Here is a 27,620-nt window from a genome sequence, read left to right as displayed (position 1 = left end):
TTAACTTGAAGAAATGTCTGCTTCCTATTTTATCCCCTGTTGCCATGGTGAATCACAGTATTGAAGCTCCATTGATGATGGCTTTTTACTCGTCGTGTGGCATGAGCTCAACTCAGAGTTAACATAGTCAGAGTCGACTTACCTATCTCAGATCAGCTGATCTGGAACTGAAAACTCAGAGTTTTACTTCACAGGGTAAGTCAACTCAGAGTTCAGAGTTTGTTGAACCTCCTTTCCAGAATAGATCTCTGGAATGAATAACTCAAGAGTTTCCCTCATGCCAGGGTTCACTCTGAGTTTTCACGTAACCTGCTTCCTGTAATAGTCACCTGGTTCTTTTTTGACTGATGTCATGAATTGAATCTGACTGAATAGCTCGGCAAAGCTAGGACTGATAGTGAGGCCAGTCGTACACTTACGTTACAGGTCCTGAAGAACTTGGAGGAATCTTCACGCAGGTTCACAGGAAGTGCATGAAGAACAAGGGCCCGTTTCATATTTACATCACGTTGTTCCTAGATGGACAAAAAATATCAATTACAATAGTAATTACACAAATACTGAACAAACACTTAAAAATAATAATAGTAATCAAAGAGTTAAATAGCTCCATATTCTGATGGTCATTGCTATAGATGGTAGATTCAGTATTTTGGGTCACCATTTTTTCAGTAAAACAATTTTCAAATGAATAACTTTGTATTGTAAATACTTCAATAACTCACAAAGGAAAACACTTTGAGGCAATTCACACCTTGGCTTCTTACAGTTGTCTGTAAACTATCTGTTAGTAATTTATATCTGAATCATGCAAAGTTAAAAATCATAAATCCTCATAAGCTAGGCTAGCTCCTCTGCTATCTTGCCAGTCGTAAACGACTTCTCAAATGACCAAATAGAATTTCGTCAAAAAAGGGCTGCTTAAAGTTCCACAAAGGGAATGTAAAAAAAAACACATGCTGCTTCAGTTGTATCTCGTCTACATGAATCTATTCACAGATGAGCTTTCATCGCTTCAAATGATGGAAAAGTACAAATGCATCTGTCATAGAAACATGTCAGGGGGGAGACTATTGAATATTGGCTATGCAGCACAGTATAGTGCCAAAATAATTGTCCCTGCATATCTGAAGTTGCAGAATCACAACTTGCAATTCCACTCCATTGGGCCAACCTGCAATTTCAATATTTTCAATTCAAGTCTAAACCACTTCAGCCCTGTTTTGCACTTTTGGCTATTCAAAAATTGAATTTGTACAAGTTAAAATTTGAGATTTAAGATTTTGAATGAGAGGCAACATGATTATACCAACCAGTTGAAAACACCTCAGTAATTTAAGTCTGTTCTGCTTCAAATTATCTACACATTATGAATAATTCAGGCTGAAAATCTTTATTTTTTTTAAAATTCAAATTAGTACACAATTTACAGAACTCACCTATTAGCACCTGTCTGATGGTGAAACGCTGACTTTCTGTAGCACTCTGTAGTTCGATATCTGTACACAACATGCGCACAAAGATGATTTGTTAATGTTCAAAACCATTTTAAAATAATACATAATAAATTACATTTTAAAAAGTTAATATACAGATAAAAAAAAGTTTGCAAATCTAGCAAAAACTCATTGTACATCACCATTTGTAGTAAAAATGAAAATGTTAAAAGATGAGCAAGTTAGTTTTTAACACTCAAAGCATCTAAGTTGTGTGTTTATAGATCTGCTGATTCTGTTGTTGATGTTTTCCTACCTGAACTCTAAGCTAAGCTCCTCCCACTTCCAGACTCAGTCACAAACCAACAGCAACATGTGTGTGATTTTAGGAACACTAGGGCTGGGCGATGTGGAGCAAAACTCATATCAAACTCTATTTTTTTTTTTTTTTCTCAAAATAGCAATAAATGATATAAAACTTGATATATTTAACTTAAAGTCTTACTAGAAAAACAATTCTGGGTTAAATTTGCTGATGCAAAAATGCCAAACATTTGCATTTATCAACAAACAGCTGCACAACATGTGCCACTTTTGGCTATTTATCCTCTAAGTGACAGCACGTGTGAGTGAGTTCTGTAGTGATGCATTCAGAAATCAATCAAACTGGGCTTTTCATGTTCTGAGAAGTAGCAACAGCAACAGCTCTTAAAATGAGCATTTTATTACTAAATAAACTATATTTCGTAGATATTGTAATTTTCTATATCACCAAAATAGAAATCTTGATAGATATTGAATTTTGATATTTTGCCAGACCTTGGGAACAGATATTAACTTGTTTTTAACTGATTTTAGTTCATTTATATTGTGTAGGATAGAATAGTCTTTATTGTCATTGATCACAGATGAACAACAAAATTATGATGGACGACTCCCCCCCAGTGCAGTCATGAAAAAAATACCTACAACATAATATGAATATAAAAACTGTAAACATTTACACTCTATAAATACCCTCCCCTATTACAACCAATGAGAACCCTCCACCCCAACCGCACATGCACGTGCTCGCTCACACACACACACACACACACACACACACACCCCGATGTTGCACCATAAGTGTTTAGTGTCCATCATTCAGGAGCTTGATGGCCCAGTGGTAAAAAGTGTTCCTGAGACGGTTGGTCCGGCTCCTCGGGACCCTGTATCTCCTGCCGGAGAGCAGAAGGTGGAAAAGGCCCCGGCCAGGATGTGAGGGGTCAGACAGGATCCTCTGGGCTCCGTTTTTCCCACGCGTTGTTGCAATGTCCTCCAGAGGGGGCAGGGGGCAGCCAGTGATCTTCTGTGCTGCTTTGATGACCCCCTGGAGGGCTTTCCTGTCCTTGGCTGTGCAGACGGCATACCACACGGTGATACAGGAAGTCAGGACGCTCTCTATCGTGGAGCAGTAGAAAGTCCACAGAAGTTCTGTCTCAATGTTACATTTCTTAAGGAGTCTGAAGAAGTGCAGTTGATATGGACATAACACATACTGTACATTAGACAACCATGTGACGTTTGGGAGTTTTTGCTGCAAATTCTTAAAACTGGAGGCTTTTAAAATGAGAAAAAGTAATAGGAGTGAAAAGGAAGTAGTTATAGTGGGTGTGTAACATGCATCGATCTGGATCAATTGAAACTAAAACCATTGATCAGTATTGTTGTCCTTAATGACTTTTAGTTAAAACAAAGGATTTTTGTATATTTCTGAAACATTTCAGCAGTAAAGTTCTCAAAACATCCAAATAGTTTTTTATTTATTTTTCTTGTGGTGAAACGTAACAGATTGTGTTAAACAGGTTTATAATATTGTCTTAAATCAATCAAAGCAAATCGTAACAGACTTTATAAACCAAATAATCCTAACAGTGAATATTGATCATATCGTCCTGAAGCTGGTGCTTTACACAGCATTGTAATGACAATAATGTTCTTCATTTATTTAACAGTTTTTTCTTCACATCCTGATTGGATTCATGAACAATTTGCATTTATGTGTTTAGATCAGAGGTTCTGGACCCCATTTGGGGTTGTGAGACACTGGGAGGGGGTCCTCAGATGCCTTCACGAAACGAAGAATATTTTTGGAACAGTTTGAGCCCATTTTTGATTTTTTTTTTTTTTTTCTGCAACTACACCAAACATGCCATATTTTAACCTGTTTTCATCATTTGTTCTTGTCATATTTTTCCTCCCTTTAATGCATTTTTGCTACATTTCTCACATTTCTGACTCTACGACATCACATTTCAATGACTTTCTGCACATTTTTTCCACTTTCAAGATATTTTCAACACTTATAAACACTTTTCCACCTAATGTTGACTCATTATTGTCATTTTTAACCTTTTTTCACAGTTTAAACTAATTGTTGATGCAATTTCTGCCACTTTTAAGCCAATATTGACACTTTGAACTCTTTTTTACCACTTTTTCTGTCCGTTCTCTAATTTCCAACTTTCAAACCAATTTCAATATTTTCTTTAAATCCCATTTCATCACCTTTTCCACCAGTTTTTGGTCACTTTGAACCCATTTTATTTCTGATTAAAACAAGGATTTCCATCTTTAAGATGACTATAATAATAGTAAACTTCCTGGATAACAGTGGATATTAAAGGTGTCCCGATCCGATATTTATATCGGATGTCGGTCCGATATCAGCCAGAAAACAGATTTTATTGGACTGCATCTAAAATCACCGATAAAACTTCTATCTATAGGTGACTGTGGTTCACACTCCAACACAGTAACTACTGTTGCTGACTATTGTTTTCTGTTGAGTAACATCATTTGATTAAGCTTTTTCTCACGCTCCAAAATAAGTCATAAAAATATGTATGATTCGTGCTGATATCGTATTGGATCAATATCGGTATCGGCCGATACGAAGGCTGCTATATTGGTATCATATCGGAAGTGAAAAAGTTGTATCGGGACATCCTGGATATTATTCAGATGAATAAATAAATGTGGTTTTCACAGATTCATAGAACAATGGACCATCATTTTACTGACTTTATGGATGAACCCCAAAAATCCATTTTTCATGCTTATTTTTGCTCATTGAACCGCGTTCACAATTTGTAATGTCCATTATTTGCCAGTTTAAACTAATTGTTCCAATATTGACACTTTGAACCCTTTTTACCACTTTTTTGTCCGTTTTTGCTCACTTTATTTTGCAACTTTTTAATCAATTTCTGTGGTTTTTAAAATCCCTTTTCACCACCTTTTCCACCATTTTTGGTCACTTTGAACCCATTTTATTTCTGATTAAAACCAGGATTTCCATCTTTAAGATGACTATAATAATAATAATAATAAAAAATGTTCCTGGATAACAGTGGATATTATTCAGATGAATAAAGAAATGTGGTTATCACAGATTCATAGAACAATAGACCATCATTTTACTGACTTTATGGATGGACCCCAAAAATCTCTCCCCTTTATTCCCCCTTATAGATGGTCCTGTCTCCACATGACTGTTCTTCAATGTTCATGTCTGTGTTCAACCACCTTCATCTACAGTGGGGGTCCCTGCTCTATGGGACCTTTATTTTGGGGGTCGGGGGCTGAAAAGTTTGTGAGCCACTGGTTAAATAACAATCTGCCACAGTCAGTGTTCCATGTTGTTCTTCTGTCTGTCCCTCAAACACTGACACTTATTATTATAAATGTGCTGATCCACTGACAACTCTGAGAAGTCGTCATATTCATTTAAAATCAACTCTGAAAAGCTTCATAAAGCATCAGCAATTGTTTTATTGATCAATAAAATTGATCCATACATGGTGATTATAGCGAAGCTACTTATGAACAGACAGGAGAGGTTTATTTGTGTCTAGTCATCAAATCACCAGCGCCAAGCAGATGCTTTTTGATGAACGGGGAACAGAACTTTAGAAAGTGCTGATGGTTCACACACGCACACACACACACACACACACACACACACACACACACACACACACACACACACACACACACACACACACACACACACACACAAATGCACACACACACACACAAATGCACACACACACACACACACGTCAATCTGCCTCCAACACAGAAATCTCACGTAATCTAATAAAATCTAACAACGTGATCTAATCCTGCTTTCTAAGCAATTCTAAGCTCAGGATTTTCCGACTTCCTACTTAGAAAAGTGACTATGAACGCCACCTGAAGTCAGAACAGGGGTGTCAAACTCATTTTCACGCAGGGAGCCAAATACGGAGCAGTTTCATTACAAGTGGGCCACAGATTGAGAAAAAGAGCAACTTCAACATTAATGTGCCCTAGTTTGAACTTCTACATATAAATTATATTTAAAGTGGCACCAACAATATCCAAATATAAGTGGCATATCAGTCCCTGCAGGATCTTCTCTCTTACATTTCATTATTTGTGACTAATCTTTATTTAATTTTGGAAAACTATTACCCTAACCCTTAAAAAAAATGCAAGAAAATTGCAGTATTTTTGAAGACATTCAGATAAACTATCTACAATTGAATTATTTGGTCATATACACAATCATTCATGTTTTTTCTATCATTTCAATTTCTCTTTAGGGCCAAATTGGATGCTCTAAAGGGCCGGATTTGGCCCCCAGGCCTTGAGTTTGACACGTGTCCTACTCTGTGAAGTCCTGTTATAATTTTATCTGATATATTCTAGTGGTCAGCCATGCTGGACATATTTCCACGTGTTGCTGTTGAACTCTGAGATCGGAATTTCCAACTGGGAAATACAGAGTTCCGAGTTTCCTTGAACGCAGCATTACGTGTTTCTCGTCAGCTGCTTCCTGATTGGCTACATTTCGCTCCGGGTCACAAATCATGTAGTCGTGAGTCGGGAATCGTTGTCTATCCTCACACACACGAGCAGTTGAGGTCGTAAACATTGATCAAGTTTATTTTTTACTATTGTTGGCCCCGCCCCTTTTCAGAGAAAGTTATGAGAAAATTCACACTGAACTCACCTCAGACCACGAGATCATCTGTGAAGATCATCTAATCTGGGGTTTTCTGTCCTTAGACGAGAAGAAAATCTGGTCAAAAATCACCTGATTGTCTTTGTTTGTGTCGCTCATCACAAGTTTCCACATTTTCTTTTCCACACGTCCAAACATCTCAGCCCCACCTCAGATGTTTGTTTGATCTGATCTTGCAATATTCTAACTTATTTTTATCACTTTTTCTTGCCATATTTTTGCTCCTTTTAGTGCATTTTTGCTACATTACTCCCATTTCTTTTTTCTGACACTTCTCCATCACATTTCAATGTCTTTTCTACACATTTTTTCCACTTTCTAGACATTTTCAGCACTTATAAACCCTTGTTGTTCCTACTTTTTAAATTACAATACCCCCCCCCCCCCCCCACACACACACACACACCCAAAATAAAAAAACAAAACATTTCTGCCATTTTAAAGACAATATTGATACTTTGAACCTTTTTTACCACTTTTTTTGTCTGTTTTGGCCACTCGCTCTAAATTGCAACTTTAAACCAATTTCTGTGGTTTTTAAAATCCCATTTCACTACCTTTTCCACAATTTTTGCTTATTTTTACACTTTTTCTGCAACTACACCAAACTTGCCATATTTTAACCTCTTTTCATCGCTTTTTCTTGTCGTATTTTTGCTCATTTTAATACATTTTTGCTACATTACTCCCATTTCTCCCACTTCTCCATCAAATTTTAATGCTTTTTTTGTGTTTTTTCCTGTGTTTTTGTGTGATTTCTTGTTTCGTGTGTTTTGCAGTCTAAAGTAGGGATGTAACGATTAATCGTAAGGCAGTTAAAAATCGATTCATAGGTATCACGGTTGATAGCGATTTTCTGACAATTGAATCGCAGTACTTTTTTTAACCAGCAGAGGGCGCTATCCGGAAGTGTTGGCGGCGGGCGGAGTCTGCTAATACTTTCTTTCTGGCCGCCTTCTACTCTTAAATATGTTAGTAAATGATTCATTTCCCCTTTAGCACCAAAAGAATATCTGTAATATTACTTGAATATCTGTAAAAGTCACGTTTTTCTATTAGCTCTGTCTGCTAGCATAGCTTCTCTTCTTCACTGCAAGATATCTGCATGCCAACCAACCACTGTGTTACCAGCGCCCTGTGCTGGTCCAAACAAATATGACGTAAATCAGTGCAATGACGGTTTTTTTCCGTCCAAGTCCAATTGTTAAGTCACAAAATACATTTTCAGTTGCACTTTTAAAAGAAAAAGAACTATTATGCAGTTTTGCATTGTTTATTATAGAACCAGAATTTAAATTAATAGGCTACATTTTCATTTGTATTATTCCTTTATTTATTTCATTCAAGATTTATTTTTAGTTAAATTGCATTGTTTTGAATAGTTTATCAAGGAATTCTTTTGACAATGAAAAATAAAAGGAAAATAATACAATATTTTCTAGTTTTTTTCCCAAAAAAAAATTTGTCTACAGTCCCATTTTGTAAATGAAAAAATCGTGAGAGAATCGTATCGTGAACCCAGTATCGTGAATCGAATCGTATCGTGAGTTGAGTGAATCGTTACATCCCTAGTCTAAAGTTTAAGTCCACAAGGTCAGAATGTAGGAATAAGGAGTTTGTATCAAACCAACTATATGAATTGTTCTGATGACTCTTTTCTGTAGTATTGAAGCACATATTGAGCTGTATCCATTTCAATCTTCTATTATTTGCATAGATTTGTAGCTGATTTAGGATACATCCTTACATCCCTACTGACCACTACTCATTGTCCCTGTATCAGATGTTAGTGATTCTGTGTCTGGTTTTAGAAAGTAAAGCTCTGAACTGAGTTTTTTTTTTTACTGCAAGTGTGGCCGTCTTTAGCAATGTCCCCCTCGTGAATGATTAATGGTTTTATTGTGAAGGGCATGCTGCTGAAGGGGAGGCTGAGGTCTGTGGAGGAGCTTAACGCACAGAGGGAGGAGTAATGTCCAACATCAAAGTCTATTTCATTAAAAAAGTCACCCCATCAAAGAGCAAAGCAAACAGTGATGGATAGAACAAAAACACAGAGCCTGTAACATCAGGTCTAGAAACAAACTGTTCTCAGTGTTTCCACACAGTAAATGTAGAATCTGGGTTTTAATTATTCACTGTGTGTCTGATCAGCTCAGCGTCGTCTCTGTGTCCAAATGACTCATTATTATCCACGGCTTTGTCTCACAGTGACTCTGCAAAAACACAGTAAACACAGGCTGATCTGTTCTTATCTGTACGTTGGACAGATTTAGCTTTGAACTGGAAATCTGATGAAATGTGTTTTATTAAACACACCATCGCTGGAATGAACCGTTTTCATCACTTTTGTGATGGAAAATGTAGAGATGAGAGTTAGTGTCACAGCGTTAGGTCTCATCTCGTGCTTCCAACACTGCAGTTGGAGCAGAAATCACAACCATGATGGTCTGAAGGTGACAGTAGATGATAATGGTGGACAACTTGTTTTAGTTTAGGCAGTTTGAGCTAAAGTGAGCTTCAACATTATTGTGTAATCTATAGTTTGAAATCCCACCAATAAATGATTGATAAAAAGTATATAAGGCACTGACAATATCCAAGCAGCAAATGACAGAAATCAGTTCAAGAAAAAAGGAATATTTTTTCAATATTTGAGACAAATTTTGCTTATTTTTACAATTTTTCTGCAACTACACCAAGCCTTCCATATTTTAACCTATTTTGTCACTTTTTCTTGCCATATTTTTGCTCCTTTTAATGCATTTTTGCTACACTACTCCCATTTCTGACACTTCTACATCACATTTCAAGATCTTTTCTGCACATTTTTTTCCACTTTTTCAGCACTTATAAACCCTTTCCACCACTTTTCCACCTAATGTCACATATGTTAACCCATTATTGTCACTTTTAACTTCTTTTCACCATATTTCATGCTTATTTTTGCTCATTTAACCGCGTTCACAATTTGTAATGTCCATAATTTGCCAGTTTAAACTAATTGTTCCAATATTGACACTTTGAACCCTTTTTACCACTTTTTTGTCCATTTTTGCTCACTTTATTTTGCAACTTTTTAATCAATTTCTGTGGTTTTTAAAATCCCTTTTCACCACCTTTTCCACCATTTTTGGTCATTTTGAACCATTTTATTTCTGATTAAAACCAGGATTTCCATCTTTAAGATGACTATAATAATAATAAACTTTCCTGTATAACAGTGGATATTATTCAGATGAATAAATAAATGTGGTTATCACAGATTCATAGAACAATGGACCATTATTTTACTGACTTTATGGATGGACCCCAAAAATCTCTCCTTTATTCCCCCTTATAGATGGTCCTGTCTCCACATGACTGTTCTTCAATGTTCATGTCTGTGTTCAACCACCTTCAGCTACAGTGGGGGTCCCCGCTCTTTTAATGTTTGTGTCACTTTGCATGAATTATGATTAAAAACACAGGATCTATCGTCCAATCAGATCACTTGTTCTCTGTGCCAACTTTAGAGGTCACTGTTGTTTGATGCTGATTAAAGTTTCTGTCTGAGTTCTACATTGATTGTGTGTGTGTGTGTGTGTGTGTGTGTGTGTGTGTGTGCGTGTGTGTGTGTGCAGACGGACGTCCCCTGTCATGGTGGTTGGACCACAGAGGAGAGAGGAGGACCTACTGGGGGGGCTTTCTACCGGGGGTCCAGCAGTGCTCCTGCAGCCTGGAGGAAAACTGTGTCGACATGAATCACTTCTGCAACTGTGACGCTGACGCCACCACGTGGTATACAACACATACACAAACACACACACACACACACACACACACACTACTGAACACAAGATGAAGCTGATAACAACTGAAATGGGATTAGTGTCAGTTTAGAGCCAAAGATGGACACGTAAACAGGATTTTCTTGCAAATGTTTGAAAACTGTCAAAAATGCAAATGTTTGGTCAATTTTTTCCAACCTAAACGGCAGCTTTTTAGACTTTTCTTGTAGATTTGAACGTCTCTCAGACTCAGACTGTCACTGTCTGTACTTCCTGTTAAAGAGAAAGTTTTGACTTGCCTCTGTCGATGCTTTCTCATGTTTTCATTCATTTTCAAATTTTGTTAAAAGCTGGCTGCGACGATAACTAACATTTTTAAACTGTAGCTGTATTTCATCCAAAAATTGATGTCAGAGTGACTTTCAAACTCATTGTTCCACTGACTGAAAAACAATGGCTGGAGTTTATTTTGTGGCTTTCAGCAGAAACAGCCAAACACATCCAAAAGAGACGTCATATAACGGAGAAAACCTTAAAGCAGACCTGGGATTCTATTTGGCCCCAAAAACGATTCTCCCAAAAAATGTAATTCAAGAAGATCATTTGACAAATGACAATAAAATGAAAACAACAACAAAAACATACAAGATGGCAACAAACATCAAAAAGATAGACTAAAACACACAAAAATTCAAAAGCGAATGTCTCGATGCTCCGCCCTAAACAGCCTCACTTCCTCCTCTACCAGAAGCCACGCCTCGACTTTTCTGCACGTGCATTGCGGACCATAACAAGGTCCCATCGAGTTGCATTGATATAGGTCATTGTTATTCTTTTAGGGCTCTGTAGTTACGGACTTCTCTCCTACGCTTAATCTCTGGTCCAGGCTGCTGACACGCCCATTACGCGTAAGGAGCCAAAAAGCGCATATGTGTGAATGAAGGCGGGCTGAAGAAAAGGAGGCGGTGATGTCATTTTGTTAGGCTGTTTAGAAATCACGGAACCTGGAGTTTTCCCATCGCTTGTAAATGTCATTGTGTTTGTGTTCCATCCTCATCTTCATATGACAACTTGTTTCACTCTGTAGTGGATCAAACTGTGACTTTACATTGGACAATAAAATAATTGAATCACTGTGACCAACGTGGACAGAAGTCTGCACCTGTCACAGTTTTAATTAATCACACAGCAGCAGCTGAGTGATCACGGCTGCTGCTGCGTGACGCACGAGTCCGTGTTGCTTAAAATGTAACTAAGTCCATATTTCTAGTGCAATATAATGTTTCACCTTATGGGGGCACTGCACTTTTTCCAGGGTTAGAATAACGTAAGAGGAAAAGGACTTACGCACACCGGAGAATGCGCGTAAAGCCAGATTTGAATGGAAACGCCCACATTTCAGGGCTGCTCCACCCACAGTGCGTAACTGGGATGAAGGCGTGCAGTGACTGACTTAAGTACAGGAGGAGAATAGCACACAGCCAGAAACAGCACCACTGTGCGGCTTTTTGGACTTACGCACATGGGAGAATAGAGTCCTTAGTGATGGACATGTTTTAGGTTAGAGCCAAAATCATATTTACCTGTTTGTTGTTGTGACACGTGGCCTTGTTTACGTGCACAGTTCCACATTCACTTTGATTGACAGTCTCTGTTACAGGAAGTCAAAGCCTGTTTATTGGGTGATTTTATATTTGCATAAGGGTTTATACGACGAAGGTGTGACTTACAGTATATACAATGAGGTTTATGAATGACCAGCGGCAGTAGACCGTAGTAAAAGATTAGTTAGGCATTGGCATTTTTTCGCATTTCAAAAGAATGATACACAATGGAAACACTTTTTTACCAAATACATACATCACAGGACGTGACGTACCTGGTCACATGACCACTTCTCTCTGAGGAAACATGATGCGGTACATGTGGACAGAAGAGGAGACTCAGACATTTCTTATTATTAGACTTAATAATGATTATTGATTATTAGACTTAATAATGATTATTGATTATTAGACTTAATAATGATTAGTGATTATTAGACTTAATAATGATTAGTGATTATTAGACTTAATAATGATTATTGATTATTAGACTTAATAATGATTAGTGATTATTAGACTTAATAATGATTAGTGATTATTAGACTTAATAATGATTAGTGATTATTAGACTTAATAATGATTATTGATTATTAGACTTAATAATGATTATTGATTATTAGACTTAATAATGATTAGTGATTATTAGACTTAATAATTATTAGTGATTATTAGACTTAATAATGATTAGTTATTATTAGACTTAATAATGATTAGTGCCACATTAGACGTGAAACAACAAAGGAATACAGAATGTTCTAAGGAGGTTTGGAGCATCCATCTTCCTTCAGAGAAGTCTCACGAGTTACCAGGCTCCTCCCCCAAAACAACCTTCAATGGAAACATCTTCAAACACACATTAAACTTTATCGACATTTAGAAATATCGCTTTTATTTTGCAAAAAAGTGAATCGGAAACATAACTAGTATCTTCTTTGTTGGTCAAAGAAACACAAGAAATCACTGTAAGAATGAAGTAAAAACACTTACAGAAACTTTTCCGCTGCGGCGTCGTCTTTGAATTCTTGGCTTCATAGTCATTCAAAAACATTTTTAATTGTAAAATTTTACAATTACATTTTTACAATTTTACAATTTAAAAAAAACATTCTACACAGACGTTCTCAAACCTGTTTGGCTCTAGTTAAAGTTATTGTTAAAGTGTTGAAACGTAGCTGATCATTTTCAAGGATTATATCACAAACTTTCCTGCAATGTTCTGTGCAAATATAATGTCTATGATTTCCTTTTACCAATAGGTGGCGCTATGACTATGAATGACGGTTGGGTTAAACCATAACTCTTTTATTTTTGGCAAACTCTCAATAACTATAGCTACCTACGCTCACGCGCCACGTGATCCCACGATGCTGTGAAAAGTTCCTGATGAGAACCCTGTTGTGGTACTGTACTAGTATTTACCCAGGTCAGGGAAATCCTCAGTGTACTGAAGTAATAGTTCTTCAGTACACCGCAGAATTCTGACATCATCACTTTCTACAGTGATGATGTCACGTCATTGAGTCATTTTGCCATTCATATGTCAAATTTGCCATTATATCAATTTTTTCTTCAGTCCTAATATGCGTACACATTTTCATGAGTTTTTGAACGTGTTTAGCCCCTCATATGTGATAATTTCCTGTATAAGAAAACAATTGGGTCCTACGCACCATGTGCTCGGGCCCTAATTACGTTCTCAATTACCAAAGTGTGATTACAATTACTCACAGTTACGGTACTGAGTATGAAATAAATAACCTAATAGAAGTTAACCTTCCTCTTGTGTTAGCTTTCTGTTAGCATCTCTTATGCTAACAGGTCCTAAATTAGCATTAAAATACACTAAAAACAATTAATTATCATCTAATTTATTTCCTATTTATTGGTTAATTTGTTAGGCTTCAAAATTAATTAAAATATAGGTTTTAATATTTATGATGTGGACGTCTGAGCCTTTTTAGTGTCAGTATACCCCTCGATTTTAATTTTTTTTAAATGGTAAAATGTGGGGAAGATTGATATGAAACATAATTGAATAATTATTAACTACATATGTGTAGAACTGTACATATAGAACTGTAACATGGTTCCACAGTTTTACGTTAGATTTGAATTGACAATTTTTATCGAATTTTTATGGCAATTACAATTATAAAACTAATGATCAAAACTCAATTACAATTTAGTTACGATTATGACAGCAACAGATTTTTAAAATTATAATTATATAATTACTCCATAATTGTATTTACTTAACAATTACACAATTACAATTATAATTGGCCCCATCCCTGGAGGTCTGTGTGTGTGTGCGTGAGTGACAACCTTCTATCTTGCGTCCCCCCCAGGGCCACAGACCGAGGCGTCCTGTCCTACAAAGACCACCTCCCTGTGAGCCACGTGGTGATCGGAGACACTAACAGGACGGGATCAGAGGCCGTCTACCACGTGGGTCCTCTGCGTTGCTATGGAGACAGTAGGTGCACAGAGGCTTTGATTGTGCTCCGTGTGCACGTCTGACACTGAGCCTGTTCAAATAGAATTGTTATTCTTTCCTCTGCCTGTGAGGAACTGGAGCAGCTGCCTTTTCTTTTCTCACTCCCCAGGGAGGAAAAAACAAGCCGTCATTGCTTTATCGACATTAAAAAGACGAGTTGCTTTTAATTAACGTCACACTTTTTTGGTTTTTGCCTCAGAATAACAAACTGCTTTGAATTCTTTTCAAATTGCAATGAATATTGTTAGAATGTAGTTAATTTGTGATGGTAACACAAATAACCCCATTTTTACTGTTCACATTCCCAACATGGAAGTAGGAGAGGAACAAAAACAAGAAAGGTTAAACTTGTCTTGCTTTTAGGAAACAGTTTTAATGTAGAGCTGTGCTGCTGTGGCTTTTAAACAACAACATTTTATTTGTAATCTCAGTATGACACTGCTTCATTAATTATACTATATTTGTTTCATTATCACACCTCCAAAAAGGCCAAATATACTTTCCTGCCTGTGCAAACAAACACTTTCAATACAAACTTTTCTGATTCTATCAAAGATCAAATATAATACTAGACGTTTAACTGGCTAATGTTCTTTAAAAAGATCCTTAACTGTTTTTACAAATCTGCTGTCCTTATTAGTAAATCTATGTCTAACAATAAAACACATTATTATGCACCATATTTGTTTAATTGCCTTTTAAAAATGTCACTACTTTACAGTTTTAGAGCCTGTGTTCCTCCATCTTAAAATCACATGATTGATGATGTCACACGGCCCCACTGCCTGTAAACATCCCATTGTTTTCTATTGGAGTGAAACATTCAAACTGATTTATAGATCATTTAGAAGCTATTTAAGTCATTTAGCAGCTTTTTACATAATTTTGAAGATTTTTAGATCATTTAGTAGCTTTTTACATAATTTTGCTGCTTTTTAGTTCATTTTGAAGCTTTTTAGATCATTTAATAACTTTTTCAGTCATAATAGCATCTTGTGCTGGTTTTTGTTGTTTTAAAAAAACAGGAAACGTTAAAGATGTTGATGTAAAACTCCTTTGTTTACAGAAAGAGGATAAAAACTGTTAATCTATATTCTAAAAAATCTATAACCACAGGGGGCGACAGTAACTCTGTGCTTTTGTAGTAGACAATGAAGCAGAGAATAAGAGCTCTTTTAAAGGACCTTTACTCTCCCTTAAACAGTGTGTGCTGATGCATAGCTGGACTGTCTTTGAAGTTAATCAAGGACAGTTGAAGACACACAAACCCTGAGGATAGAAGGACTGGTTACTCTCTGACTTCAGCCACCAGAGCGTGTCAGCGCACTGTTTAAGGGAGAGTAAAGGTCCCTTAGGAGAGCTCTTCTTCTCTGCTTCATTGTCTACCACCAAACCGCAGAGTTGGAACACAGATTTTTGTGTGTGCGTGCGTGTCAGTCTGGTTTCTGTGTGACTGATCCACAGCTTCCTCAGGGCAACACATGATGTGACAGAGTGACAGCGTGTGAGCTGAACACATTTGTCACTGAGAGCGTCTCTGATGGTCCAGCTTCATGCAAACGACAGTGGTTTCCCACAGTGATAACATCTGTTTGATGGCGTTTCACCATCACACACACAATCTTACTAATAATAAAACTAAAAGAGTCACCATCAATCACCATCTAATCATATTTTAATGTCTCTGTCTTCATTAGCTTTTCATCATTAGCAACAACATTTATCACTGGTCTTGTTTTATCTTGTGTTTAGCTGTAATAACTGAGGCTTGTTAGAGACTAATATGAAAACTTAAACCGAATTGTTATTTTCAAAAAATGTTAATAAAACACACACTTTTTTCTTGCACGGAACCTTTTTCATTTCACGAGTCCCTATTAGTTTATTATTAATACTGATGTACAGACTGATGTATGTATTATGTAATAGTAATTGTATTACATCATAGAGTGAGTCAATGATTTATTAAAGGGCTTATGCTTCAATGCAGCGCGTAATATCACACACAATTGTGTGTGTGCGTTTGCGTGTGTGTAAATAATTTCTGAATATTTTTAGGGAGAAGTTTTTGTTGTGCTTTAAATGCTATTTTACTTCTTTGAAAAGCTAAAATCTTTGCTAATGTAAGTAATTTTGATTTATTCTAGTTGCTCGTTGTGGTCCAAATATCCTGTATTATGAACGTAATGTATTGCTTGTTTTTGAAGTGAAACTAATGGTTGTAATCGTGTTATGTAGTTATTTCCCCAAACTTCTGCACAATATGTGAGATATGGTATGTGGCGTGCGCTATATTTTAAAACATGTCTTGCTCTTTTGAGTACAGTTGTGCTTTTTGAAATCCTTTTTTGAACATATTTAATTTGCGGTTGTCAACTAATTTGGTTGTCGAGTATAATGCTGAGAAATTTTGTTTCGTTTACTTGTTTAATGTGCATGTATATATAGCCTATATATATATATATATATATATATATATATATATATATATATATATATATATATATATATATATATATATTATTAAAGCCTTTGGGAGAATATTTACATTTATTACATTATGGGGCAGGCAAAATACTTCTCCCCCTAATAATGTAATAATTTTATTACATGAATATGTACCGGACTTATTTACAAAAAAGCACAACACAAGAAACAGGAGAACCAGAGGAGGAGTCGTTGCTGTGCTTCATGGGCGTAAATTTTTGTTTAAATAAAAACACTGGATGGACAAATAAAGCTCAGTTGTGTGAAAATTGTTAGAGAAAGAGTTTGTGGAGCTAGCACCTCAATGCTAACATGTAGCAGCTAGCATCTCAATGCTAACATGTAGCAGCTAGCATCTCAATGCTAACATGTAGCAGCTAGCATCTCAATGCTAACATGTAGCAGCTAGCATCTCAATGCTAACATGTAGCAGCTAGCATCTCAATGCTAACATGTAGCAGCTAGCACCTCAATGCTAACATGTAGCAGCTAGCATCTCAATGCTAACATGTAGCAGCTAGCATCTCAATGCTAACATGTAGCAGCTAGCATCTCAATGCTAACATGTAGAAGCTAGCACCTCAATGCTAAACATGTAGCAGCTAGCACCTCAATGCTAACATGTAGCAGCTAGCATCTCAATGCTAACATGTAGCAGCTAGCACCTCAATGCTAAACATGTAGCAGCTAGCACCTCAATGATAACATGTAGCAGCTAGCACCTCACTGCTAAACTTAAAGCAGCTAGCACCTCAATGCTAACATGTAGCAGCTAGCAGGGACAACTGTCCTCGTGGGAGCAGACAGTGTCTTCAATCCACACTGGAAGAAAGGCAAAATGTTTTTACTAAAAACATCAACATTATTTAAATATTTTAAAAGTTCTCCAAAAATTCAGTGTTTTTCAACTTTGGAGTTGGAACCCCATGTGGGGTCACCTGGAAATAAAATGGGATCACCATAAATGTCTAGTAAATGGTTAATATAGGTTAAAAAAAAGTTGCTAAAAATTAAATTCTTAAATTTCAAACAACTGTTTTCTATCCTTAAACTTTCTTAAATATAAATACAGTATATGTCTGGCTACTCTGTATTTGTAACACTTTAATAAACATCATCTAAAACTAATTCTTCGTCGTCGGACATTTATGAAATAAAAATGGGGTCAAGATCCAAAAAAGGTTTGGAACCTCTGCTTTAATTATATATATATATATTCTTTAAACAAGTTATTACATTTTGAGCTCAGTATCTTGATCAGTTGTTACATTTGGGTTCAGCGTTACATATCAGGCTCTAACACGACTGTCGTATGTGAACAGAAGCAGAAAACGTCCTGGACATCAACTCTCTCTCTCTCTGTTTTTCTTCCAGAATCCATTTGGAACGCAGCGTCTTTTTACCAGGAATCCTCTTCTCTTTTGTTCCCCTCCCTGCGCGCTGAGCTAGCTTCTGATATTGCCTTCTACTTCAAGACTAGCGCTCCTTCAGGAGTGTTCCTGGAGAACCTGGGCCACAGGAACTTCATCAGAGTGGAGCTCACCTGTGAGTGATTCCTTTAAAACCACTCCTTTGGTTTAAAAAGTTCAATCAGTACAGTAGACCTGAGTCAGAGGAAATAACAACAAACAAATAGCTCTGTCACACTGGGAAGCACACACTCCCTCCCTCTGTGCACTCTCATCTTTATAATATCTGAACTTTGGGATGTTTATTACATCATTACATCACATTATTACATCACTTTATAACACTCTTACCCTTGTATCTATAATTTAAAGCATATCTTTGTGGAAACTGGTTCAGTGTAAATTTAAAAGCCGATAATATCGTGTTTCACTAATAATAAACTGATTAAATGTATTTTTTGCATGAAAAACATGCATAGTTGTGGTGAGAAGATGATAAAATAAATATAATTTCTGTATGCCAGATTGTTTTTGCCACAGTCACAGAGTAAATGCATGAGAGAGTTTGTGTTCACAGTGATTCTATAACACAAAGCAGCTCTAAATGAAGGATTTGTACCTTTTTTGAACATTTTTTGGGGGGATTCTTTGGATTTGAGTCTTTCATGTGATACGTGAAGCCATAATGCATCTCAGGTTGTTCCTGTAACATCTGAGAGTTGAAATATTGATGAAGTGTCAGCTGACGCTCCTCATACGCTCAGTCAGGACATCAACACCATCAGATTAGGATTGCGTTACAGCGAGCAGGAATGATGAAACAAAGAAACAACATAATGTGAATTGATCTGTGTGTTTGAATCCTCCCAGCTCCTTTGATGGTGACCTTCTCCTTTGATGTGGGAGACGGGCCCGTGACCCTGGTGGTGAAGTCTCACCTCCCTCTCAACGACAGACAGTGGCACTACGTGCGCGCTGAGTGTAGCGTGAAGGAGGCGTCGCTGCAGGTGGATCAGCTTCCCCTCAGGTTCCTGGAGGCCCCGACTGATGGACATCAACGCCTACGCCTCAACACTCAGCTGTTTGTAGGTCAGTCAGAGGTCGTAGTAGTGTACGCCCCTCATTAAAGACCCTGAACAATCAGAGCATTTATTCACAGGAAATCTATTTATAGTACGTTTAAATGATTAAACTGCTTCTACTCTACTGTGTATACTCCATTAGTTCACGTAACTATATCAGATGTATGTAGCATTAGCAAGCATAGCATAGCATTAGCTCCACAGATTTATATGTTATCAGCTGTAAAACCTTCTATAGATTTACTGTAATACTTAATACACGTCAGGGCTGTCCAAACTGTGAAACTTCAAAGTTACGGAATAATCCAAAGGGCTTTGATTTATATTCTGAAATACTAAAATGTCACGATTTCACTTTCAATAGAGCAGGGTTTTTCAACCTTGGGGTCGTGACCCCTTGTGGGGTCCACTACAATATCTAGTAATAATAAAATGAAAATTTAAAAAAACAGTTTCAAATTATGTTTTTAAATTTAGAATTGTTTTTTTTATTATTTATTTAATTTTCAAAATAAAAAAAACTATTATTTTAGATTAAAGTAAGTAATTATGTAATTTTATTAAAAAAAATTAGATTGTAATACAAAAATAAAAAAACAAACAAATTTCTTGCTTCTTACTTTAACATTTGTTTGTAGTGATTTTTTTTTTTTACTTTCTATTTTATTTTTTAATATTTGTTATCGTCCAATACCTAATTTTTTATTTCCGATATTAACCAATAACAGCACAAATATGTTTTATATATACTGTATATATATATATATATATATATATACAGTATATATATATATACATGTCAGTGGGAAATAAACTACTCTCTCTTATTCAGGTATTTTGAGGCCGGACTCAAAACGCCTTCACTTTGTTGTTGTTGTTGTTGTTGTTGTTGTTGTTGTTGTTGTTGTTGTTGTTGTTGTTGTTGTTGTTGTTGTTGTTGTTGTTGTTGTTGTTGTTGTGTTCACTAGTTAAAATCACTACTCCTCTATTATTTGTGAACGGATCAGACTGAAATTTGGTACCTTTTCCGGTAATTTCTAAATTTATCGGAACAGTCATGTGATATATTGTTTCAAAGGCATTTCAGCGTAGATTAAGATTTTACATCGCACAATTTGATTTGATTTACTCGGTGGAACCGAGTCATTTGACTGAATTCTCTGGAATGTGGTACGTGCTATTTGGCGCAGAGATCAGTCGTAGTTCATCTGAACTTGTTAATAAAGTTTAATATAATTCTTTCATTTCTTTCTTGCAAGAAAAAAATATGCATATTTATCAAGAAAAGATTGCACTATGTACGGTTGACATAAGACAATAAATGCAGACATGTTGGAAAAAATAAAGTAAATAAAATAAAATGAACATAAATATTGGCAAAAAAACAATGCTAATAAATGTAATATTTTATAAATAAAAAGGCTGATTTCCTGTGTTGTTTCGGCTCCAGGAGGAACGGCCTCTCAGGGCCGAGGCTTCCTGGGCTGCATCAGGACCCTGATCATTAACGGTGTTTCCTACGACCTGGAGGAGAAGGCCATGGTGACGGTGGGCGTGAGCTCTGGTTGTCCTGGTTACTGCAGCGGCTCCAGCAGCCTGTGTCACAACAGAGGGCGGTGCATCGAGAAGAGCAGCGGGTACACCTGTGACTGCTCCCAGTCCGCCTACGGAGGACCCACCTGTAAAGAAGGTGAGCCACTGGAAACCAGATGAACCAGATTAACCTTGACATAGTGAAAGTGTGAGGCTACTGCTGTTGCTAAACTAATGTTCTCTGTCCATGGGAGACACTGGGAGGTGGTCGCTAATTGCTAGTTCAGTCCATTTTTGTTTATTTTTACCATTTTTCTGAACTATACCAAACTCACCATATTTTACTCTATTTTTATCACTTTTTCTTGTCATATTTTTTCTCCTTTTAAAGCATTTTTGCTACATTACTCCCATTTCTGACACTTCATCACATTTCAATGCCTTTTCTGCACATTTTTTCCACTATAAACATTTTCCACCACTTTTCCACCTAATGTTACATATGTTGACCCATTATTGTCACTTTTAACCTCTTTACACCATATTTCATACTTATTTTTGCCAATTTAATCATATTCACACTTTGTAATGCCCATTATTTGCCAGTTTAAAAGAATTGTTCCTACTAATTGTTCTAATATTGACACTTTAAACGAGGGCTGCACAATTATTTGAATTTTAATAGTGATTACGATTTTGATTGTGACGATTCAATAGATCTGATAATCTACAGTACATTTCAATCATGGGCTCTGTAATAATGTATTTATTTAATTAGTCTTTGGTACATTTTAAATTCTTGGGTTTTTTTTTTATTATTTTTTTTCATATAATTTTTATTTAAAGCTTCATTTTGCACTGTAGACTCTAAACATGTTTTTTTTATTTCAAAGCAGTGTAATATAAACTGAATTTTTTCCCCTAACATGATCAATAATTGTGATTCTACTCGTGATCGTACAGCCCTACTTAGAACACTTTTTACCACTTTTTCTGTCTGTTTTTATCCACTCTAATTTGGAACTTTTAAAACAATTTCTGTGGTTTTTAAAATCCCATTTCACCACCTCTTCCACCATTTTTGGTCACTTTTAACCCATTTTATTTGTGATTAAAACAATGATTTCCATCTTTAACATGACTATATTAATAATAATAAATGTTCCTGGATAACAGTGGATATTATTCAGATGAATAAATAAATGTGGTTATCACAGATTCATAGAACAATGGACCATCATTTTACTGACTTTATGGATGGACCCCAAAAATCTCTCCCCTTTATTCCCCCTTATAGATGGTCCTATCTCCACATGACTGTTCTTCAATGTTCATGTCTGTGTTCAACCACCTTCAGCTACAGTGGGGGTCCCTGCTCTCTGGAACCTTTATTTTGGGGGTCGGGGGCTGAAAAGGTTGAGAACCACTGGTCTAATAAACACATGAGACGACAATCTATGACAAAGTGTTTCTTCTTTTTAAGAAATTAATGCTGAAAACCTCATTCAAAAATGTAACAATACAATTCCTAATAATACAAGACCTAATAATTGATATTTGTGTAAATGAAATCTATGTTCAGCAGCAGAGATTGAATGCTTCCTCCAATCAGATAAATGCTCCGTAATCTCCGTCCTCTCAAGGTCCCCACCCCACCCCCCACCCCCAGAGAGGAACTATTCTCTGCCTCAGTAAATCTCCCCAGGGCTGAATTTACGCCCGCTGTCCAAACACAGATAATTACAGTGAAATGTGCTCGACCGAGGAAGCATTTTGTTCCAGTGCAACATATTTCTGCTCTATTTGCTCTCTTTGGTTTAAATATTTATTGAATACAAATTACAAACTAATTTGTGTTCAAGTGTCTGTGATGTCTTACATTAAAGGGATCCTCCACTGATTTTATGAATGTGGCCTAAAACCTTTAAAAGGTCTTTATTAGTAGATCTATGTCTAATAAAACACATTATTATGCACCATATTAATTTAAATATATTTTAAAAATAGGACTACTTTAGAGTTTTAGAGCCTATGTTCCTCCTTCTTTAAATCATGTGATTGATGATGTCACATGGCCACACTGCCTGTAAACATCCATTGTTTTCTATTGAAGTGAAACATTCAGCCTGATTTTTAGATTATTTAGCAGCTTTTTACATAATTTAGCAGTTTTTCAGTCATAATAACAACTTGCGCTGCTTTTGCTTGCTCTAAATCACGTGTCACACTAAAGGCCCCGAGAAATAAAAAAAAAGAAGACATGATTTATTGTGTAAATGAAAATCAACAATATTTGCAGGTTTTTTCTGATACCATGTTGAAAAAATTCAAAATTCTTACAAAATCTTTCAATTTTGCTCAAATTGTTACATAATGTAATAGAAATCGGTCACAATTTCTTGAAAAAAGTGTAGACGTTGTTGTGACTGATATCTGTCACTTAATGCTTGGATATTGTCAGTTTCTTACACATTTTGTATTATATGTATATGTAGAATTACTTAAAATGACTCATTTTCCTGCATAAAATCTGTGACCCACTAGAGATAAAACTGCTTGGCCCCTGAACTAAAATGTGTGTGACACCCCTGCTCTAAATAATCTTCTGCGACACAAACTCTGAGGATAGAAATCCTTTTGGGTGATTTACTCTCTAACTTTAGTCACCAGAGCGTGTCAACGCACTGTTTAAGGGGAAGTAAAGGATCCTTAAGAGAGCTCTTCTTCTCCGCTTCATTGTCTACTAACAAACCACCGTCCCCTGCAGTCAGATTATTTTTTATCCTGTTTTGGTAAATAAAACAGGTTCATGTTGTTTTTTTTAAAGCCACCAAAAGCTGCACAAGTTGTTACTGAAAAAGATTCTAAATGATCTAAAAAGATACTAAATGATCTAAAAAGATACTAAATGATCTAAAAAGATACTAAATGATCTAAAAAGATACTAAATGATCTAAAAAGATACTAAATGATCTAAAAAGCTGAATAGCTGAAGATGCACAAACCCTGAGGATAAAAGGCAAAGTTTACTGTGACACACTAACTTTAGCCACCATAGCGTGTCAGCGCACTGTTTAAGGTCCCTTAAGAATGCTCTTCTTCTCTGCTTCATTGGTTAAATGATGTTTTTTTTTCAATCGGAATTAAAGTGTTCTGCTTCGTGTTTACATGGAAATAGTCATTCCCGAATTGAGGTTTACATGGAAAACTGGTTTATTCTGCTTTATTTAATTCCGCTTTAGGTTTGGGGGTTGGGAAGGCTCTGATTGGATAGGGGGAGAACGTGATGTATCACGTCTCTCGGGAAAAACACAACAAACCTTTTATTGTCGGCTATAACACAGAAAACCACACATTAGAACTGTTTTCACTTTTATTTTGATTGTAGTTTTGAAGCAGCAGCTCGACAATAACGCGGTTTCAGTTTGGAACGCGGAGCGGAAGGAGATTGGAACTAATCACCTGTAAAAAGCCCGGTAAAACTCTATAAAACAATCACCAGCAATAAATATTATCTCCATGGTGAAGATAGGAGCTCTAACAACTGGTAAAATGATAAACTGTTGATATTACAGCCTGTGAATGCAATACGGGGATGCGTCCGGTGAAGCCTGTTCCATTTACCGAGGTCTGTGTGTGTTTAATAAGTCCGTGTGTGTCCGTGTGAAAGTCTGCATGTTTATGCCTCTGTCCATCCACTCTTTTCATTATATCCATGTCTTATTAAATAGTCTAGGATGGAGTCCGGGCCGCAGCCATCTTGGATTATGTCGTCACCATCGCGTTATTGTCACAAGCGCAGAACGACCGAAATTAACTTAAAGCGGAATTAAGCAAGTTAAGTGTTTGCAAGAAAGACAAATTATAATAATATAATAATAAACCAGCCACCTACTTTGGATTTAGGTTTAATTCGGAATTAAATTAGCATTAGGAATAAAGTGTTTACAAGGTCAAGTTAAAGAGGAATTAACTTTTATTCTGTTTTAAAGAGGAATTAAAGCTCCCATGTAAACTTGGCCATTGTCTACTACCATACCACAGAGTTGGAACTGTCACCCCCTGCAGTCACAGATAATTCTCGGTTTGTTTTCATCTTTTTTCTGTAAACAAAATAGGTTTTTCCTGATTTTTAGAGCAACTAAAAGCAGCACAAGTTGTCATTTTGCCTGAAGAAGCTGCTAAATGAACTAAAAATCAGGCTGAATGTTTCACTCCAATAAAAAACAATGGGATGTTTACTGGCAGTGGGGCCGTGTGACATCATCAATCACAGGATTTAAAGATGGAGGAACACAGGCTCTTTTGTTAGACATAGATGTACGTTTTAAAGGTTTTAGGCCACATTTGTAAAAACAGTGGAGGATCACTAGTTTTTCCAGACTGGATTTGCTTTTAATGGTGAATTTAATGAAGAATGTAAACTAGGTGAACTGTTTCTGTTGGTGCAACCTGTGTAATTTAGATTTTTATCTGCACTCGTACAGCGCTGATATAACGAGCCGTGTGCATGTGTGTGTGTGTGTGCGTGTGCGTGTATGTGTGTGTGTATGTGTGTGCGTGTGTGTTCAAACAGAGGTGTCGGTGTCCTTTGACAGAGAGTCCTCGGTGACCTTCACCTTCCAGGAGCCGTTCTCGGTGATGCAGAACAGGAGCTCCCAGGCCTCCAGCGTGTCCAGAGGGAGCAGCACCAGGGCCAGGGAGGACGTGGCCTTCAGCTTCATCACCTCCCACAGCCCAGCCATGCTGCTGAGTGTCAGCACCTTCAGCCAGCAGTACATCGCTGTCATCCTGGCTCACAACGGTACGTGTGCCACGCCCCAAAAGATCAAAGAAAGACCAGCACAATTCAAACGTACAATTTAGTTATTTTAGTGAATGAAAATCAGTGGGGCTTGAATTTAGACACGATCCCTAACTAATAGTAATAAACAGCCATTATTTCTCTCTGGTTCTCATCCATGGAGTTAGAACCCCAGTTGGGGTCGCGAGACACTGGGAGGGGCTAGCCAAATGCCTTCAAGAAACTACACCAAACTTACCATATTTTAACCTATTTTCATCACTTTTTGCCATATTTTTGCTACATTACTCCCATTTCTGCCACTTCTTCATCTCATTTCAATGATTTTTCTGCACATTTTTTCCACTTTCAACACATTTCCACCTAATGTCACATATGTTAACCCATACATGTCAGTGTTAACACGCCCCACCTCCTGAGTAGACGGACTCAGTGATGATGTCCTCAGTCCTAGCTCTACAGTGAGCTCTACAGCTTTGGAGAGCAGCTCGATGTTGACAGGTAGTCATTGTAACACAGGATAAAGGGCTTTTAAAAATGACTAAAGTGGGTCTAATATCCTAAAAAAAAAACCGTAAATATTGACCAGCAGGTGTGCAGCGTCTGTAACTAAGGTGACTAATAATAATAATAAAAAAACGCTTGTGTGTGTTTAATTCGGAAATAAAATTTGCATTAGGAAGTGAGTGTTTACAAGGTCAGTTTAAAGAGGATTTAACTTTTATTCTGAATTAAAGAGGAATTAAATCTCCCACGTAAACCATCCATGAAAAAGCTACTTAAGTTCACACTTTTCTATAGAGAGACATACTACCTACGGGCACTGCACTAGTTACATTAAATTCACACTTTATTCATCACTAGGTGGACATGTAAACTTGTGTTGAGTATAATGATGCTACTTTTATGTAAAATTAAACATTTACTTTATACAGTTATTGAAATGAACCCTGTTATTTAGAAAGAGACTAAATTAAAAACTAAATGTCCATCCATGGATTAAACCATAAGAGCAGAGCGAGAGTGTGAGGAGGAGGAGGAGGAGGAGGAGGAGGAGTAAAGAGTAAAGAGTGAAGAGTGAAGTCAGTAGATAAATGAATGACTGCAGGTGATGGAGAGCAATGGAAACGCACAGCTGGATTGGGACCTGACGGCTCCACAGCAGCCGAGGTTTCAGATGAGTGACAGACAGTCGGAGGTGAAAGTAGGAGGAGGAGGAGGTGGTAGAGGGGTAATGATACCAGTCAGACCAGCAGCAGTGATCACTGGTTCCTACTGGAACAGCTGCACAGATCAGCTGTGAAGGGGATACAGTGTGTGAATATTAAAGTGGGCTAAGCTGTGAGATACTGAACATAATGCATCACATTAACAGTCACTTTATGCTGGAGTGTAAACCTCACAATGAGCATCCACGCCATACATCAGCAGGTGCAACGCTGAGTGCTGTAGATGAATCATTCATCTCTATTTGTGGGATAACAGGGCATTTGGACCATTTCAAACGCACACATTTGTGGGATGGAGGACGGCCCCTTCCTGTTTCAATGTGACTGCACACGGATCAGCCAGTTTGGTGTTTTAAAACTGCTCCAGCCTGCACAGTCTGTATTTATTGATATTGTGATACATCTCAATGTTGATCGTATTGTTTTGTATCGTATCGTGACATGCCAGTCATTGATCTATAGACATAAATATCTGTTCCCACTTATATTGTGGGCCACTGTGGCTCAGTGGTAGAGTGGGTCATCTAGTAACAGAAGGGTTGGGGGTTCTAATCCCACTCCATCCAAGTCATTGTCATTGTGTCCTTGGGCAAGGCACATTACCCACATGGCCTTGTATGAATGGGTATGAATTGTGCATGAATGTTGGTTGTGGTCAGAGGGGCCGTAGGCAGCCACGCTTCTGTCGGTCTGCCCCAGGGCAGCTGTGGCTACATTGTAGC

The 27,620-nt window shown here is 37.0% G+C and overlaps 1 protein-coding gene across 1 annotated transcript in view; it reads left to right on the top strand.

Annotated features, from left to right (window-relative positions):
- LOC114455403 (contactin-associated protein-like 5) overlaps positions 1-27,620 on the top strand; it is a 202,589-nt gene that overhangs the window by 153,350 nt on the left and 21,619 nt on the right. Inside the window, exons 14-19 of the mRNA XM_028436622.1 lie at positions 10,107-10,263; positions 14,206-14,333; positions 18,216-18,386; positions 19,121-19,339; positions 20,783-21,022; positions 25,442-25,669. Coding sequence (XP_028292423.1) covers positions 10,107-10,263; positions 14,206-14,333; positions 18,216-18,386; positions 19,121-19,339; positions 20,783-21,022; positions 25,442-25,669 — 1,143 coding nt within the window. The remainder of the gene's footprint in view (positions 1-10,106; positions 10,264-14,205; positions 14,334-18,215; positions 18,387-19,120; positions 19,340-20,782; positions 21,023-25,441; positions 25,670-27,620) is intronic.

The sequence above is a fragment of the Gouania willdenowi genome, chromosome 21 (genome assembly GCF_900634775.1).
Source record: "Gouania willdenowi chromosome 21, fGouWil2.1, whole genome shotgun sequence".
Taxonomy (NCBI): Eukaryota; Metazoa; Chordata; class Actinopteri; order Blenniiformes; family Gobiesocidae; genus Gouania; species Gouania willdenowi.
This window is presented reverse-complemented; position numbering and strand designations above follow the sequence as displayed.